Source organism: Schistocerca piceifrons, chromosome 2 (assembly GCF_021461385.2).
Source record: "Schistocerca piceifrons isolate TAMUIC-IGC-003096 chromosome 2, iqSchPice1.1, whole genome shotgun sequence".
NCBI lineage: Eukaryota > Metazoa > Arthropoda > Insecta > Orthoptera > Acrididae > Schistocerca > Schistocerca piceifrons.
Window position 1 is genome coordinate 315,973,568 of NC_060139.1, and position 16,600 is coordinate 315,990,167.

The 16,600-nt window shown below is 44.6% G+C and overlaps 1 protein-coding gene across 1 annotated transcript in view; it reads right to left on the reverse strand.

The window, feature by feature from the left end:
- LOC124775355 overlaps nt 1-16,600 on the reverse strand; it is a 442,958-nt gene that overhangs the window by 410,893 nt on the left and 15,465 nt on the right. Inside the window, exons 3-4 of the mRNA XM_047250186.1 lie at nt 15,763-15,876; nt 7,564-7,768 (exon numbers count right to left, since the gene is read on the reverse strand). Coding sequence (XP_047106142.1) covers nt 7,564-7,768; nt 15,763-15,876 — 319 coding nt within the window. The remainder of the gene's footprint in view (nt 1-7,563; nt 7,769-15,762; nt 15,877-16,600) is intronic.

A 16,600-nucleotide genomic window follows, 5' to 3' on the forward strand; every position in this document is an offset into this window, starting at 1 on the left:
AGGTATTCAGCTGAACTGACAGCGATTAGATTTATGTGATTTATTATTTAGCAGAAATTTATCGGATTCCTTATAGTGTTCATGTGGATGACCTAACACCTTTCGTTATTTATAGCAAACTACTTCTCGCAATATAAGGATATTTTGTCTAAGTCAGTTAGGTACTGGTTCTGATCTTTAGATCACTTTAATTGACGGTAAATTAGAGCATCAGCCACAGACAACTTAAGATGACTATTCATAAGTCGTTTATATAGAATAGACAAGCAGAGTGCCTATAACACTTCCCTCGGGAATGCCACATATCACTTCTGTTTTACTCGATGACAGTCCGCCAATTGCTACGAAGTGTGATGAGTCAGGCAGGAAATCACGAATCCAGTCACACAATTGAGGCGATACTCTATAGACACACAGCTAGATTGTAAGTCGCTTGTGAGGAACGGTAAAAAAAAATTTTGGAAATCAAGAAATATGGAATAAATCTGAGGTATCATATAGTTAAGCTTATTACTTCATGAGAATAAAGAGTTAGTTGTGTTTCATAAGAACGATGTTTTTCTGAATCCGTGTTCACTGTGTGGGTTAACAGCCACTTGTATTCGAGGTAATTCATTATGTTCGAAAACTGTATATGTTCCCAGCTCCTACAGCAAATACTTCAGTGATGTGGATCTTTAATTCAGCAGATTACTACAATTTTCTTTCCATAATTGAGCAGATAACTCGTGTTTTCTTTCTTGAGTATAAGGTGATCTGCAAAACTTTCCAGTCTTTAGGTATTGATTTTCATCCACCGAGCGTTGTTCAGAGCAGAGCTGTCATATCTACAAACTCTGAAAGCCATCCGATTGCTATACAATCTGGAACGGACGACTTGGTTTTATTAAGTTATTTAAGCTGCTTTACTGCACCAAGGACATCTGCTTCTAAGTTACTCATGTTGGCAGCGGTTCTTCATTCCAAGTATGGAATAAATACTTCGTCTTCTTAGTTCAAGGAATTTCGGAAAACTGTATTTAGTAGCCGGCCGCTGTGGCCAATCGGTTCTAGGCGCTTCAGTACGGAACCACGCTGCTGTTACGGTTGCAGGTTCGAATTCTGCCTTGGGCATGGATGTGTCTGGTGTCCTTAGGTTAGTTAGGTTTAAGTAATTCTACGTTTAGGGGACTGATGACCTCAGATGTTACCTTCCATAGTGCTTAGAGCCATTTGAACCATTTCTGTATTTAGCAATTCCCTTTTAGGGCACTATCATCGGTAACATTACCTTCGCAACCACACAGTGAAGATACTGACTGCGTCTGGCCGCTGGTGTACGTCACATACCATCAGAATCTCTCTGGATTTTCTGCCAGTTTTCGAGACAGAGTTGGTTGTGGAAACTATTAAACCCATCTCACATTGAAGTTCGCGCTACATTTCGAGCTTCTATATGACTTTGCCAGTCTTGTGGCTTTTGTATTTATTTACACTACTGGCCATTAAAAATGCTACACCAGAAGAAATGCAGATGATAAACGGGTATTCATTGGAGAAATATTTTATACTGGAACTGACATTTGATTACATTTTGACGCAGTTTGGGTGTATTGATCCTGAGACATCAGTTCCCAGAACAACCATCTCTGGCCGTAATAACGGCCTTCATACGCCTGGGCTTGAGTCAAACAGAGCTTGGATGGCGTGTACAGGTACAGCTGCCCATGCAGCTTCAACACGATACCACAGTTCATCAAGAATACTGACTGCCGTGTTGTGACGAGCCAGTTGCTCGGCCACCATTGACCAGACGTTACCAATTGGTGAGAGATCTGGAGAATGCGCTGGCCAGGACAGCAGTCGAACATTTTCTGTATCCAGAAAGGCCCACACAGGACCTGCAACATGCGGTCGTGCATTATCCTGCTGAAATGTAGGGTTTCGCAGGGATCGAATGAAGGGTAGAGCCACGGGTCGTAACACATCTGAAATGTAACGTCCACAGTTCAAAGTGCCGTCAATGCGAACAACGAGACGTGTTATCAATGGCACCCCGTACCATCACCCCGGATGATACACCAGCATGGCGACGACGAATACACGCTTCCAATGTGTGTTCACCGCGATGTCGCCAAACACGGATACGACCATCATGATGCTGTAAACAGAACCTGGATTCATCCGAAAAAATGACGTTTTGCCATTCGTGCACCCGGTTTCGTCGTTGAGTACACCATTGCAGGCGCTCCTGTCTGTGATGCAGCGTCAAGGGTGACCGCAGCCATGGTCTCCGAGCTGATAGTCCATGCTGCTGCAAACGTCGTCGAACTGTTCGTGCAGATGGTTGTTGTCTTGCAAACGTCCCCGTCTCTTGATTCAGTGAACGAGACGTGGCTGCTCGATCCGTTACAGCCATGCGTATAAGATGCCTGTCATCTTGACTGCTAGCGATACGAGGCCGTTGGGATCCAGCACGGCGTTCCGTATTACCCTCCTGAACGCACCGATTCCTATTCTGCTAACACTCATTGTATCTCGACCAACGCGAGCAGCAATGTCGCGATACGACAAACCGCAATCGCGGTAGGCTACAATCCGACCTTTATCAAAGTCGGAAACGTGATGGTACGCATTCCTCCTCCTTACACGAGACATCACAACAACGTTTCACCAGACAACGCCGGTCAACTGCTGTTTGTGTGAGAGAAATCGGTTGGAAACTTTTCTCATGTCAGCACCTGTCGCCACTAATTGCAGGTCCAGTTGCGGCATTAGCGTGTCAATTCCAGCCTTCGTCCCCAATGAAGAGCAGTCGGCATCGGTGCATGAACCAGGCGCCTGGTGCGGAGACCCGTACGAAGCAACGTTGGCTGAAGGGTCGTCGAGGAGACACTGTTGACAGCGCCTTTGGTTCGTCTGGGCGGTCATTTTCTCAACAGCTGCTCGTTTCTGCGCCCGTACATATCTCTACAGCCGTTGTATACCCCTGTCATCTGTGGCATGTGGTGCACCACAGCTGCTCCGGCGCTGGTTTTGGGTAGTACCATTTTGTCATGCACAGTATTCTTAAGGACACTTGCTCGCGACTGTTCATAAAGATAGTCGTTTCGGAAATGCATCCACCATTGGCCCGAAACCCATTGATGAAGCCCTTTTCGAGTTAAGATAAATCGATCCATTACCTCATTACTCCAGCAATTGCACTATTTTCCCTAATTCCCCTTCTGATACGCTTTATACAGGGTGTTTGTAAATGAATATCGGGGTTTTAACGCTTTATAATATTTATTACATTAAAGTTACAGTTATAAATGATATGTCAAATGAAAGAGCATCTCAGACAGATGTGTTTGGTACCAGTGCGCATGCGCAGCGCGCAATGTTTCCGCCGCAATCCGCTAGACAGCGGTAGTAGCGAAGATGGCGACTAGTGAACAGAAAGCGTAAGAGTTAGTGAAGAGACTGTTGAGCGAGTGAGAGAGTCGTTCACTTACAGCCCAAAGAAATCAGTCCGGAAGGCTAGTCGTGAATTACAAGTTCCCATGTAGACTGTTTGGAAAGTTTTAAGAAAATGCGTACAACTACTTCCTTACCGTTTACAGTTATTACAGGCTCTAAAGCCGGCAGACCATGGATTACATGCCAACTTCGCAAACGAAATGTTGTTTCATGATGATGAAGATTTTCTGGATCATGTTGTCTTCAGTGATGAATCGACCTTTCACCTTAGTGGACATGTTAACACAATGTGCGCATCTGGGGCTCAGAAAATCCTCACGAGGTGGTACGAATGCAACGACATTTCCCTAAAGTGACTGTTTTTTCTGCCGTATCCCGGCGGAAAGTTTATAGACCTTTCTTTTTTGGTGAACCTACTGTAACTGGCACTTCGTACCTTGATACACTAGAGCAATGGCTCTTCCCTCAATTGGAAGATGACCCAGATAATTTTATTTTCCAGCAAGATGGTGAGCCACCCTACTGGCATAGCAAAGTACGCGATTTGTTGAACTTCACAGTACCCAAGCTCTGGATAGGCCGCAAGGAGCCCATTGACAGGGCTTGCTTTGCTTGGCCTCCACGTTCACCCGACCTAACGCCATGCGATTTTTTCCTTTGGGGCTTCATTAAGGATCGTGTGTACGTGACTCTGCTACCAGCAGACCTCCCTGAATTAAGAAACCGGACTGAAGCAGCTTTTGCTACAATCACTGAAGACACACTTATCAACATCTGGGAAGAACTCGGCTATAGACTTGACGTGCGCTGTGTGACAAATGGTGCTCACATTGAACATTTATAAGGTTCTTGGTAAAACTGAGTTGCTCTTTCATTTGACATATCATTTATAATTGTAAGTTTAATATAATAAATATTATAAAGCGTTAAAACCCTGATGTTCATTTATAAACACCCTCTATATCCTCCACAGCTAATGCTGCTACCTGCCGTCTCCAAGTGGCTATTGCACGTGGACATCTAACATAAGCGGTGGTCACGTTAATGTGACTCGACAGTGTGCATTGATGTGAAAGAGGCAGAAGATGTGCTGGTGACCACGATGTGCCTGTGACCACTTCATAGACTCATAGCTTTACAACTACAACAGCTGCCGACAAACAACCGCTCTACTGCACAACAGAGGAACCAAAGGTAGCACCAGACAGTAAAACCAGTGATTGATAGCGGGTGGTGGGTGGTTTTGGTGGTATCGTCGATTTCATCTACGAAATCTTAAATACTTTTATTTAAATCAAAGATGAAGAACGCCAACAAGGCCACGGGTGAAAAAGTTGGGGGAGGGGTGGAGCGACGACGACGTAAATAGGGCCAGTTCTGGGGGTGTGTGTACATCATCATCATCATCATAATTTAAGACTGATTATGCCTTTCAGCGTTCAGTCTGGAGCATAGTCCCCCTTATAAAATTCCTCCATGATCCCCTATTCAGTGGTGCCTCTGCTGCTGTTAAGCCTATTACTTCAAAATCATTCTTAACCGAATCCAGGTACCTTCTCCTTGGTCTACCCCAACTCCTCCTACCCTCTACTGCTGAATCCATGAGTCTCTTGGGTAACCTTGCTTCTCCCATGCGTGCAACATGACCTCACCATCTAAGCCTGTTCGCCCTGACTGCTACATCTATAGAGTTCGTTCCCAGTTTTTCTTTGATTTCCTCATTGTGGACACCCTCCTGCCATTGTTCCCATCTACTAGTACCTGCAATCATCCTAGCTACTTTCATATCCATAACCTCAACCTTATTGATAAGGTAACCCGGATCCACCCAGCTTTCGCTCCCATACAACAAAGTGGGCGGAAAGATTGAACGGTGTACAGATAACTTAGTCTTGGTACTGACTTCCTTCTTGCAGAAGAGAGTAGATTGTAGCTGAGCGCTCACTGCATTAGCTTTGCTACACCTCGCTTCCAGTTCTTTCACTATGTTGCCATCCTGGCAGAATATGCATCCTAAGTACTTGAAACCACCCACCTGTTCTAACTTTGTTCCTCCTGCTTGGCACTCAGTCCGTTTATATCTCTTTCCCACTGACATTACTTTCGTTTTGGAGATGCTAATCTTCATGCCGTAGTCCTTACATTTCTGATGTAGCTCTGAAATATTACTTTGCAAACTTTCAATCGAATCTGCCATCACGACTAAGTCATCCGCAAATGCGAGACTGCTTATTTTGTGTTCACATATCTTAATCTCACCCAGCCAGTCTATTGTTTTCAACATATGATCCATGAATAATATGAGCAGTGGAGACAGGTTGCAGCCTTGTCTTACCCCTGAAACTACTCTGAACCATGAACTCAATTTACCGTCAACTCTAACTGCTGCCTGACTATCTATGTAAAGACCTTTAATTGCTTGCAAAAGTTTGCCTCCTATTCCATAATCTCGTAGGACAGACAATAACTTCCTCCTAGGAACCCGGTCATATGCCTTTTCTAGATCTATAAAGCATAGATACAGTTCCCTGTTCCACTCGTAACACTTCTCCATTATTTGCCGTAAGCTAAAGATCTCGTCCTGACAACCTCTAAGAGGCCTAAACCCACACTGATTTTCATCCAATTTGTCCTCAACTAATACTCGCACTTTCCTTTCAACAATACCTGAGAAGATTTTACCCACAACGCTGATTAAAGAGATACCTCTGTAGTTGTTACAATCTCTTCTGTTTCCATGTTTAAAGATTGGTGTGATTACTGCTTTCTTCCAGTTTACATCTACATATACATCCATACTCCGCAACCCACCTGACGGTGTGTGGCGGAGGGTGCCTTGAGTACCTCTTTCGGTTCTACCTTCTATTCCAGTCTCGTATTGTTCGTGGAAAGAAGGATTGTCGGTATGCCTCTGTGTGGGCTCTAATCTCTCTGATTTTATCCTCATGGTCTCTTCGCGAGATATACGTAGGAGGGAGCAATATGCTGCTTCACTCCTCGGTGAAGGTATGTTCTCGAAACTTCAACAAAAGCCCGTACCGAGCTACTTACCGTCTCTCCTGCAGAGTCTTCCACTGGAGTTTATCTATCATCTCCGTAACGCTTTCGCGATTACTAAATTATCCTGCAACGAAGCACGCTGCTGTCCGTTGGATCTTCTCTATCTCTTCTATCAACCCTATCTGGTACGGATCCCACACTGCTGAGCAGTATTCAAGCAGTGGGCGAACAAGCGTACTGTAACCTACTTCCTTTGTTTTCGGATTGCATTTCCTTAAGATTCTTCTAATGAATCTCAGTCTGGCATCTGCTTTGCCGACGATCAACTGTATATGATCATTCCATTTTAAATCACTCCTAATGCGTACTCCCAGATAATTTATGGAATTAACTGCTTCCAGTTGCTGACCTGCTATATTGTAGCTAAATGATAAGGGATCTTTCTTTCTATGTATTCGCAGCACATTACACTTGTCTACATTGAGATTCAGTTGCCATTCCCTGCACCATGCGTCAATTCGTTGTAGATCCTCCTGCATTTCAGTACAATTTTCCGTTGTTACAACCTCTCGATATACCACAGCATCATCCGCAAAAAGCCTCAGTGAACTTCCGATGTCATCCACAAGGTCATTTATGTATATTGTGAATAGCAACGGTGCTGCGACACTCCCCTGCGGGACACCTGAAATCACTCTTACTTCGGAAGACTTCTCTCCATTGAGAATGACATGCTGCGTTCTGTTATCTAGGAACTCTTCAATCGAATCACACAATTGGTCTGATAGTCCATATGCTCTTACTTTGTTCATTAAATGACTGTGGGGAACTGTATCGAACGGCTTGCGGAAGTCAAGAAACACGGCATCTACCTGGGAACCCGTGTCTATGGCCCTCTGAGTCTCGTGGACGAATAGCGCGAGCTGGGTTTCACACGATCGTCTTTTTCGATGGAACCTGTCCCGACTCCCACGCCATTTCAATTATCCTGTGTAGCCACTGTATTTGATGAGTTACGACTTAATTTCATCCACCCCAGCCGCTTTATTGCACTGCAATCTATTGTACACTGTACGGTGTAAAACGCGGCCGGTGCAGGTGGTGGCGGTCCGCGCTACTCACCGAGCACGACCACCTTGGGCCCGTCCGCGGGCGGTTGCGGCCTGAGGGCGGCGCGCTCCTTGCCGTCGACGAGGCGCTCCCTGGAGCGCGCCAGGCTGCAGCTGCCCACGTCGAACGAGGTGAGCGTGTGCGAGCGCGCGAAGCTGACGTGCTTGTGCGGCCGGCCGGAGGGGTGCACCTGCGCCGGCGGCGGCGGGGGCGGCGGCAGCGGCAGCTGCAGGCCGTGGTGCGGGCAGCGCGCCGCCGGCGACAGCGGCAGCGCCGCCGGGCCGTCGCACTCCGCCTCCGAGTCGGAGCTCACGCCGGGCCGGATGGGCCGCCGCTCCTGCGCGCACGGCAACAGGTGGCAGGGCGGCAGCGGGAGCGTACAGTACAGCACAGCGCAGGCGGGCTATTTTTTTCTTACATGGTTTCGAAAAACCAGTTTACTTGAAACATCTAGACAAAATCTTTGAAAAAATGCTTTCCCAATCGATTAACAGTACCGAGGCACCTATTAGCGCACATTGATATGGTGAATATCCACCCTCAGCCTTTAAGATGGCTTGATCTCTGCCAGGAATACTTTCAGTGAGGTGTCCGAGGGTCTGTGGAGGAATGGAAGCCCAATCGAATTCAAGAGCGGAAACCAGAGAAGATAGAGATGTCAAATCAAACACCTTTCAGCCGTATATTTTCCAAACTTATTTAATTTGGCTACCAGTTTCGGCGATTTACTACGCCATCTTCAGGTCTCTGACCGACGTGTAGGAAGATTCCACCTCGGTTATGATCAAAACAGGGGCAAGCAACACTGGTATTAGTAGATTTCTGCTTGTTATAGTGAGATGAACATCAACAGAAGCAAAACGAGGATAATGCAATGTAGTCGAATTAAGTCGGGTGATGCTGAGGGAATTAGGTTAGGAAATGAGAGGCTTGAAGTAGTAAATTAGTTTTGCTATTTCGGGAGCAAAATAAGTGATGATGGTCGAAATAGAGAGGATATAAAATTTAGACTGGCAATGGCAAGGAAAGCGTTTCTGAAGAAGAGAAATTTGTTAATATCGAGTATTGATTTAAGCGTCAGGAAGTCGTTACTGAAAGTATTTGCATGGAGTGTATCCATGTACGGAAGTGAAACGTGGACGATAAATAGTTTGTACAAGAAGAGAATAGAAGCTTTCGAAATATGGTGCTACAGAAGAATGCTGAAGATTAGATGGGTAGATCACGTAACTAATGAGGAGGTACTGAGTAGAATTGGAGAGAACAGAAATTTGTGGCACAACTTGACTAGAAGAATGGATCAGTTGGTAGAGCATATTCTGAGGCATCAAGGGATCACCAATTTAGCATTGGAGGGCAGCGTGGAGGTTAAAAATCGTAGAGGGAGACCAAGAGATGAATACAGTAAACAGTTTCAGAAGAATGTAGGTTGCAATAGGTACTGGGAGATGAAGAACCTTGCAGAGAATAGAGTAGCATGGAGAGCTGCATTAAACCAGTCTCTGGACTGAAGACCACAACAACATAGTGATCACTATAACAAGCAGAAATCTACTCATACCAATACTGCTTGCCCCTGTTTTGATCACAACCGAGCTGGAATCTTCCTACACGTCGGTCAGTGGCGTGAAGATGGCGTAGTAAATCGCCGAAACTGGTAGCCAAATAAAATAAGTTTCGAAAATAGACGGCTGAAAGGTGTTTGCTTTGACATCCTGTATCGAACAGCCGAGTCCCGGAATCACCTCTGAAAAGATGAACATACAGAGAGAAGGTAGTGATGTTGTACGCTGGGGTCTGGAGCAAAGGCGACAATCTACGAAGGTGAGTCAAATGAAAACCTTAAATATTTTTTTAAATATTATTTATTGTGCAGCAGTGGTACAAAGCTGTATCACTTTTCAACATAATCTCCCCCACGCTCAATGCATGTCCTCCAGCGCTTACGAAGTGTATAAATTCCTTTAGAAAAAAATTCTTTTGGTAGTCTGCGCAACCACTCATGCACCGCGTGGGCGTACCTCTTCATCAGAACGGAACTTCTTTACTCCAATTGCGTATTTGAGAGGACCAAACATATGGAAATCACTTGGGTCAAGATCTGGTGAGTATGGTGGACGAGGAAGACACTCAAAATGCAGGTCTGTGATTGTTGCAACTTTTGTATGGACAGTGTCATGTTGCAAAAGGACACCTGCTGACATCAATCCACGTCGCTTTGATTTGATTGCAGGAGTCACATGACTTTTAAGGAGATCTGTGTATGATGCACTGGTGACAGTGGTCCCTCTAGGCATGTAATGCTCCATAATTACGCCTTTTTCGTCCCAAAAGAGTGTCAGCATAGCCTTCCCTGCTGATGGTTCTGTTTGAAACTTCTTTGGTTTTGATGGTGAGGAATGACTCCACTCCTTACTCGCTCTCTTCGTTTCCGGCTGGTGGAAGTGAACCCAGGTTTCGCCCCCAGTAACTATTCTTGCAAGGAAGCCATAACCTTCTCGTTCAAAGCGCCGAAGAAGTTCTTCTCAACATGTCCTTCTCTCATTTCAGGAGTCAGTTTCCTTGGCACCCATCTTGCAGACACTTCGTGAAACTGGAGCACATCGTGCACAGTGTGGTGTGCTGACCCTTGACTAATCTGTAAACATGTTGCAATGTCATTCAGTGTCACTCGGCGGTTTTCCTTCACTATGGCTTCAACTGCTGCAATGTTCTGTGGAGTCACAACTCGTTGTGCCTGACCTGGACGAGGAGCATATTCCACTGGTCACACAATTTGCGAACTTCCTACTCCATTCGTAGACCTGATGCTGTGACAAACATGCATCACGGTACTGAACCTTCATTCTTCGACGAATTTCAATAGGTTTCACACCTTCGCTACGCAAAAACCGAATAACAGAACGCTGTTCTTCCCTGGTGCAAGTCACAAGTGGGGCGGCCTTCTTTATACTGATACTGTGATGGTATGTTTACATCTGCACTATGCTGCCACCTACCGGCCATTCTGCACGCTGTTTGTAGCACGCTTACCAACTTACAGGATAACGGCGCGAAATTTCGATTTGTTATTACAAATTTAAGGTTTTCATTTGACCCAACCTCGTACTTCAACTCAAAGATATTACACTGAGTTCATTTAACACTCTGTGAGGGCCTGTTCATTTCAGGAATGTTATTGTCCAGAAATCACTGCCTCACATATACTGCTTTATGAAAGGGTGCATTGTCATGCTAATACAAACAGTCTTCGTCTCTGAACTGTTCCACAACTGTACGCATAAAAGTGCTGTAAAATATTTTCATATTCTTCCGAATTTAGCGTTTTCTCAAGCACAATAAGGTGACCACACGCTTAATCTCCGAAACACAACCTCCTATCGTAACTCCACTTCCTCCATGCTTCACTGTTGGTGCTACAGATGATGGCAGGTAACGTTTACCAGGTGTTTACCAAATGCAAGTCTTTCCATGGCATTCTCACAGGTTATAGCGTGATTCCTCACTCCATATCACTCATTTTCAGTCATCAACTGTCGAGTAGCGTGGCTCCTTGCACCAGCTAAAGTGTAATTCAGCACTGATCGCAGACAAGTGTGGCTTATGAGAAGCTGCTCGACCATTGCATCCTATTATTTTTATCACCTTACGTGCAGTCATGGTCGTAACTGGACTACTGGTATACTTTGGAAGTTTCCTCCGGTTTTCGCTCATTTCATGCGATTATCTACAAACACCTTCCTCAACATCCTGTCCAGCAGTACACGAGGTCTGCCTCGTTTTGGGTTAGTTGATGTTGTTTCTTCATGTTTCCACTTACCACCCACATCACCACAGCCGATTTGGACAGCATTAAAAGGATTTCTATATCGCTTGTGACTTGTTACTTTGTGCCATCCAACCACCAGTTCAAATTAGAAATCACTGATCTCACCCATTCTGTTGTTACCTCTACTCTACTCACTAGACTATGCTCCTCACCTCCTATTGCATTGCTGGGTTTCCATCTCGTCACATCCGTTGGTGAAATCCGCATTACATAAGGCTGTACGGATACTTTTCATCACCCAGATCTTTAAATAACACAGGCCAATGAAAAATTTTTTTGAAAAACTTTTTTAACTTTGGTAGCTGATCTCCATAGATTTTTATGACCTGAATCCAAATCTAGCCTTAGGTTTCTTGTGTCACCCATAGTTTTCGAGCAATATGCTTTTTATTAAATAGTATATAATCCTATGCTATACGGTAAACGGGGAAACTTATGAAACGCTTACAACATAAGCATGGTTTGTATTTACAGTAAGCTACTTAAAACAATGGTATGTGCTAATAGAAGTTTCGCTTGTCAGCTGGAATTGGTTTGTATTTTCTTTCTCTTTTTTCTTTGAAGCTTCTTGTGAAGCTTTTTCTACAATGAGTCGCTTGCTGAACTTCTCGGTGAAGTGACCAACAGTACTGCCCCGCATGTTGATGTTCCAGCGGCCTTGATAGCGTTTTTCCATGGCTAATTTTGGGTGAATCAATAAAGAGCCTCCAGTCTTCCTTTTTGTATTCAATACCGAACTCATTCATCTGAATGGGAATGTCTGAGCAGTATGCTAAATCACCTTCTTGTTGAAAAAACTTGGAAAATTGCTGCTCTCTCTTTCTATACACGTATATGCTGGTTCCAACTGCCAATAAGTTCTTTTCTTTTAATCTAGAGCCAAGCAATTCAGCTTTTTCCTTCGTTATGCACAGATCTCTTACCAAATCATAAACAATTTGTGCTCTAAACTTTCTGTATTACAATGGAATTCATCATCATCTGGTTCATCTAAATCAGATTGTGCATCAGAAAATACTTCCGTTGGAAGTGAATTTAAAATTATCTGGTGGTTCAGGAACCGGCAAATCTACAGCATGCCCTACTGGTCGGATGGCGGACGGAAGGTTAGGGTAGCTTATTAAATTCTTGTTTTTCGAATTATGACCAGTAAAATCAACAATGCAAAAGTAGCAATCATCAGAATGATTTCTTGGCTCCCTCCATATAATAGGAACAGCAAATCTAAAGGCTTTTTTGTCCTTTTTGGGCCATTTTCTTAGATCTTCAACACACATATAACATACCTTATGTGGCGCCCAACATTTATCTTGATCACCAAGTTTAGATCCAAATTATGATAGACAAACCTTTTTCACAAAGTTTTTAATGTTTCTTTGGTGTTTTGTAATGACAAATTCACTACAAATGTAAGAAAAACTGTCAGCAGAGTTTTTACAACCGCGATTAGACATTGTTCTGAGCACATGTACAGGAAACTGGAAAGTGAGGTTAGGCCGACAGTAAACAAAACACCATCAGTCAACACAAAAATAGAATCGACCTTTTTTTGCCAGCAAATGTTTTTTGTCAGTGGTACCAACGTCATCTACAGTCATTACACCTCCTTTTAAATTATTTTAACTAAATAAAAGCTGTTACATTCTTTTAACAATCGCTTAATTTAATAAATTCAACCTTAAAATGTGAAGAAATGGTGGTTGATACAGTTTTTTTAAATATCGTATTTGGATTTCCCACCCTAAAAAGCATAAGAATAAGGTACTTTTAGCAAAAAAGTTTCTCCATCGTTGGCCTTTGTAATCAGTCCTGTAGCAAACAACGACCCACACAAATAGATTAGCTACGGCCTAGGGGTTGTTATAAAAATGAATCTTCAACTATGCAGCGGTATGTCCACTGGTTTTGAATCTTTCGGACAGACTGTCGGATCGGGTTTTCGGAATCCTGCCCTACGCTATAAATACTCCTACTGATTGAACTACCCAGCCACGACACACTGTCAGTCATCATAGCTTCAATTTTTCCAGTACTTCCCTCCTACTTTCAAAACTTCATAGAAGCTCTGCTTGCTGAATTAACACTGTTGGTAGAGTCCACGTCGCAGAGAAATTATAATTAGAGTTAAAACACGCCCATTTACCTCGGGACTATGAGTCAACGCGGCCTCCTCCTTGGCAGTCGTCTTCCAGAGATCCGAATCGGGTAACAAACAGGAATGTTTTGCCAATGCAGAGATCATCATGACATTTTTTTCAATTACACGTCACAAGCACCGTGGATACACATTGTGTTTCAAGAGAGTGCTTTGAACCTCTGTCCGCTCCTCCGCCCTCTCTGACAAGGCCGTTGGCAGAACGAGGGTGACTTCTTATGCTGGACGTCTTCGGCTGCCATTGCTGATGATTTTTATTCAGAATTTAACCAGGGGCTGGATTCTAACACGGAACCCATAACATTCTGATTAGCAGTCAAATGAGTTACCCTTCGGGTGTAACATATTCCTGTTTTATTATTATTATTATTATTATTATATTTAGCAACTGTAGGTAGACAGTATTTTTATTGGATAAATTAGTATCGTTAGCTTACATTTGATTCTTAAAAGAAACAAGCGTAAGATAACGCACACTGTCAGAACGGTCATCACCCGGTTGGTAACTTGGTCGTAACTGTTTATTACGTATCTTAGAAAATCTATTGTACAATTTGGTAATGTAAAAAAGTCGATTTAGTTAACTACGTGATGGACCGTGTAAAAAATATTCGGGGGGCCATCAAATTCTGCTGAGACGGGTTAGGCCACAATGAATTACAGCTGAACAACATAAGGTAGAATTTTTAAGGGAAACTTATAAACAAACAGAGATGATGCCGTATATAATACGAAACTTTATGGAACAATGTGAGAACACTCGATAATTTCTTAGGAGGGTGGCCACTGTTGATAACTGATGATAGCTTTAAAAACGAAAATACACTGAGGTGACAAAAATCATGGGATACCTCCTAATATTAAGGCGGACCTTGTTTTGTCCGGCGTAGCGCAGCAACTCGACGCGCAATGAACTCAGCAGGTCGTTGGAAGTCCCCTGCAGAAATACTGGGATATTCTGCCTCTTTATCCGTCCATAATTTCGGAAGTGCTACGAGTGAGCGATTTTGTGCACTAACCTCTCGATTATGTCCCATAAACGTTCGATGGGATTCATGTCGGGAGATCTGGATGACCAAATTATTCGCTCGAATGGTGCAGAATGTTCTTCAAACCAATCGCAAACAATAGTGGAGCGATGACACGGCACATTGTCATCCATAGAAACTGCGCCGTTGTTTGGGAACATGAAGTACAAGAATGGCTGTAAATGGACTCCAAGTAGTCGAACACAACCATTTCCAGTCAGTGATCGGTTCAGTTGGAGCAGAGGACTCAGTCCATTCCACGCAAACACAGACCACACGATTTTAGGGCCACCAACAGGTTGCCCAATTCCTTGGTGACAACTTTGGTCGATGACTTCGTAGGGTCAGGGCTACATTCCAATCCTACTATCGGCTCTTACTAACTGAAATTGGGGCTCATCTGACCAAGAGACGGTTTTCCAGCCTTGTAGGGTCCAAACTATATGGGCACGAGCCCCGAAGAGGCGCCTCAGGCGATGTCAAGCTGTAGCAAAGACACTTGCGTCAGTCGTTTGGTGCCGTAGCCTAAAGCCAGACCTCGACGCACTGTGCTAACGGATACGTTCTTCGTACGTCCGACATTGATTTGTGTGGTTATTTCAAGCAGTATTGCCAGTCTGTTAGCACTGACAACTTTACGCTGCTCTTCGACGTTAAGTGAAGGTCGTCGGCCACTGCGTGTTGTCCGTGGTCAGAGAGAATGCCTGAATTTCAACATTCTTGGCACACTTTTGACGCTGTGGACCTAGGAATACTGAAATACATAACGATTTCCAAAATGGAATGTTCCATGCGTCTAGTTTCAATGCTGTTCCGCGTTGAAAGTGTGTTAATACCTTCGTGAGGTCATAATCAAGTCGTAAACCTTTTCACATGAATCACCTGGGTACAAATGACAGCTCCGCCTATGCACTGCCCTTTTATACCTTGTGCGCGCGATAATACCGCCATCTGTATATGTACATGTTGCTATCTCATGACTTTTGTCAGCTCAGTGTAATACCGTAACAATTCACTAGTTGTCAGCTTGTGACGAGGGGACACTTGTTTGGTTGGTTTGGTTGCCCACTCACCATGCGGTCGGGCTCATCGTCCTCGGGCATCCAGGGGTAGCGGAGGCGGCGGCGCAGGTAGGTGCAGTCTTCGTCGTCGTCGTCGTCGTCGTCAGCGGCGGTGGCGGCGGCGCGGTGGCGGAGGGCGGGCGGCGGCAGGGGGCGGCGGCACAGCTCGGGCAGGTTCTCGTCGCTGGGGGCGCGCCGCCGCACGCACACCGACAGCAGCGACGACCGCTTCACCGCGCGGCACGTGCCCTCCTGCCGGCAGAGCGCGCGCGTGACGCCGGCGCGGCCGGAGGGGCTAAGTGCGCGGCTCTCCATGCTGATCTGCTAGGACTAGACGCGATACGCTGACACGTGAAGAACCCGCCTCCGCATAACCAGGTCGCCTGCGGGTAGGCTCTAGACTCGGAGATGGCTACTTCGAATACTGATGGTCGATGAAATTTTCACAGCCAGTATTTGTTCCGCAAGGAATGAAGAGCTGGTACTGTCACTGGTCACCAAATTTTGCGCCTATGCAAGGAACTAAGTTCCAAGGCCTGACAAGAAACTCAGGTACCGTCAACGCGGCAGGAAACACTGAAGAGCAATCACCACACCACACAACAGAACCACAAGTCCCAACAAACAAGATGCAGACCAAATACTGTATATGACACGGCAAGAATCTAAATGCACATTGAGCCAGTGCCCTTTATATCTGAATGGTATCCAAGCCTTGGCACACCCATCGTAGACAATAACATTACAGATATCATTCTGAATAACAATAAAAACACTCAACACTCAACAGCCATTCAAATTATCGTAAAAAGTATACTAATTAAAAATTTAATGAGGGGTTTCCAAAAGTCGCATAGCTGTATGAAGGTGCTTTATTCGCAACTATCGTCTTCATCTCACTATAGACGCGTGTCCAGGTTTATAATGGTTACATTTCCATAATGTAGATGGAAATATAACCATTAAAAACACGATG